Source organism: Phanerochaete carnosa (genome assembly GCF_000300595.1).
Source record: "Phanerochaete carnosa HHB-10118-sp unplaced genomic scaffold PHACAscaffold_786, whole genome shotgun sequence".
Lineage (NCBI taxonomy): Eukaryota > Fungi > Basidiomycota > Agaricomycetes > Polyporales > Phanerochaetaceae > Phanerochaete > Phanerochaete carnosa.
In genome coordinates, this window is record NW_006768413.1 from 1 (window position 1) to 2,503 (window position 2,503).

At 53.4% G+C, this 2,503-nt stretch overlaps 1 protein-coding gene across 1 annotated transcript; it reads left to right on the forward strand.

Moving 5' to 3' along the window:
- Positions 1-569: 569 nt before the first annotated feature.
- On the forward strand, positions 570-2,499 carry PHACADRAFT_80301 (uncharacterized protein; the record flags this gene model as incomplete). The annotated part of the gene is made up of 5 exons (XM_007403134.1): positions 570-1,178; positions 1,249-1,404; positions 1,462-2,197; positions 2,250-2,395; positions 2,455-2,499. Coding segments are annotated over 5 exons (1,692 nt in total), but the record flags the coding sequence as incomplete, so codon positions are not given.
- Between the last annotated feature and the right edge of the window lie 4 nt (positions 2,500-2,503).

Genomic DNA, 2,503 nt, shown 5'->3' on the forward strand with positions numbered 1-2,503 from the left:
CAAGTGGGCGTTAGGTTTGTGCAGTCTCGGGGGTCACAGTTTTGTCACGTCTCTCGAGCGGTCCATCATAAACCGGCGAGCTATCGCCAGGTGAGGAACGGTGATGATCTGCGTCTTTCTGTGGCATACGTTCCATGGAAGTTTTGGCGCAGCGGATGTGTGCGGCGAACGCGGCTGATGACGACGGTGAAGAGATAACCTCAGATTCATAGCCTTCAGGATCTGCGAGTGAATCTCCTTCACAGTCTAGTATGTTATCTCCCAAGGATGCAGATAGAAAAGCTATAGTAGTGAATGAGGTCTCATCTCGTCTTGGTACCACGGTCGGGAGCCCTCGGGCGGTCGAACATGGCCGTGAGAAAGTATCTATGCCAGAGTCGGGTTAAGGTTCTGGTCGCTGCGCGCGTCTCCTCGCTACAGTCAGGTTACTACCTGCCATGAACGTTTCACTCTTGTTTTCATTGTCCCCAATCGCAAACAATGAAACGGTCCTTTTGGGAAACAGTCTCAGAAATACCCTATAAAGCTGGACGCGCCTGCGACGGTGACAGTCCTCACCCAGACCCAGTATGGCTCAGTCTCTCAACCCCAACCTCACTACTCACGCGTCTAAACCCACCCCTTTGGCTCAAAAGCGAGCACAGAGCGTTCCTAGCACTGCTCACGTCGAAGAATACCGCGACGCCGTCTGTCTAGATCTCAATGAGTCCGTCACCGTGGTGGCGGCGGACGACTTCCGCAGACAACTCCTTCCCGAACTTCGACCAGAGATCGACATCGACGCGGTCCTGCGGCGGTTGAACGATGACGGGACGATTCAGTCAGGCCGGTGGGCCCTCTTTCCATCCGATCCCAACGACATGATGACGCCACCACCTAAACCCACACCCGTGCACGAAGACAATGTATTCAAGAAGTTCGCGGAGCTGGCCAAAGCTGTCGAAAATGCATGTCTCCACGTCTCGACAATCACAGATACGAAAAGGCTTTGCGAGTTCAAGTGTAATCCCTCACGGGTACCAATGTGTCTGTCCCGTCATAACACTTCACGTCCCGATAGCTATGCTATTCTGTCTTCTGCGAAGGCGGTGAACGATCCAACTGAGAAGGCGCAGTGGGCGGAGGTTGCTGTTCCAGGAGAGTTCAAGAAGAGTGATAGTCCCGACGCTAGATGGGATGTGAGTACTACTCTGTTTCTTTCCCTCTCCTCGCTGCAATCGTGCCCTTTCGCTCACTCGACCTTTCCAGAATCGGAGGAAGATACTATGGTCGATGTACCACATTCTGCGGGACGATGTGAGAAGGAGATTCGTGTTCGGATATACAATTGAGAATCGGATGATGCGCTGGTGGTACTGCAGTCGCACTGAGGTCTTCGTGTCGACTCCATTCGATTTCATCCAGGTGAGTATGAAGCCAGTGTTGTGCGCATGCGGCATTACATTGACTACGTGAATTCAGGATCACAGATCCGTAGTTGAGTTCCTGCTCTGCGTCGCGTTCGCGGAAGAGCACCAGCTCGGTTGGGATCCGACAATCAAGAGGCTTCCACCGACGCCTATCCACCCGTTGCCACGATACGAGATCATCGTCCGGGATACCTTGCGGGATGAGGTAGTTGAGAGGACTTACCGGACGAAGGACCTGATTTGGAACTACGGGGCCGACGCTTTCCGAGGCCGGGGTACAAGAGTGTGGTCTGTCGTGGAGGTGGATGCGGATGGTAACGAAGGCACGGACCTGTACATCCTCAAGGATTCATGGGCGGATGTCGACCGCGAACGGGAAGGTCGCATCAACCAGCTGATACACTCTCGCGTTATCGAACAAGGCGAAGAACTTGCTCCAGAAGTATACGATAGATTCTTCATGCAGGTTCACGCGTTCGGCGACGTGTACATTGGCTCGCGCGTTGATAGGACGGACAGCTTCAAGGTCGATAGATCTGGCGAGGAGCTTCCCAGTCGAGGCACGCTCACGGTCCTGGTACGGACCGACGACGAAGGCAATCCTCAAGACGTCAAACTTCCTCGCCGCGGCGTTCCGGTTGTCACCCGTTCGATCAGACCGCGAGAGCCGGTGCTACATTACTCTCACAAGGTGCATCATCGCACTGTTTTCAAAGACGCAGGAAAGGATCTCTTGGAGGTGGATACACTTGTCGACGTCTATTGCCGGATCGAGGAGGTTCTACTCGGTGAGTCAACACGCATTTTGGGTTACTTTATTCTGGTCCTAATCTCGATCAGGGCTGGATATCTTGCACTCAGCGAACTGGGTCCACCGCGACATCAGTTACGGCAACATATTGGTCGTCAAAGGGAAAGCCAAGATCACTGATCTCGAATATGCGAAGGAAACGTCCGACCTCGGTGCGCATCATGGTGTCCGGACGGTGGGTTTTTATTCGGTAACTATCTGTGACCATCTGAGGAATCACCCAAATCTTCTTAGGGAACGCCATACTTCATGTCAGAAGAGGTCCGCGCATCTCGTTACAACT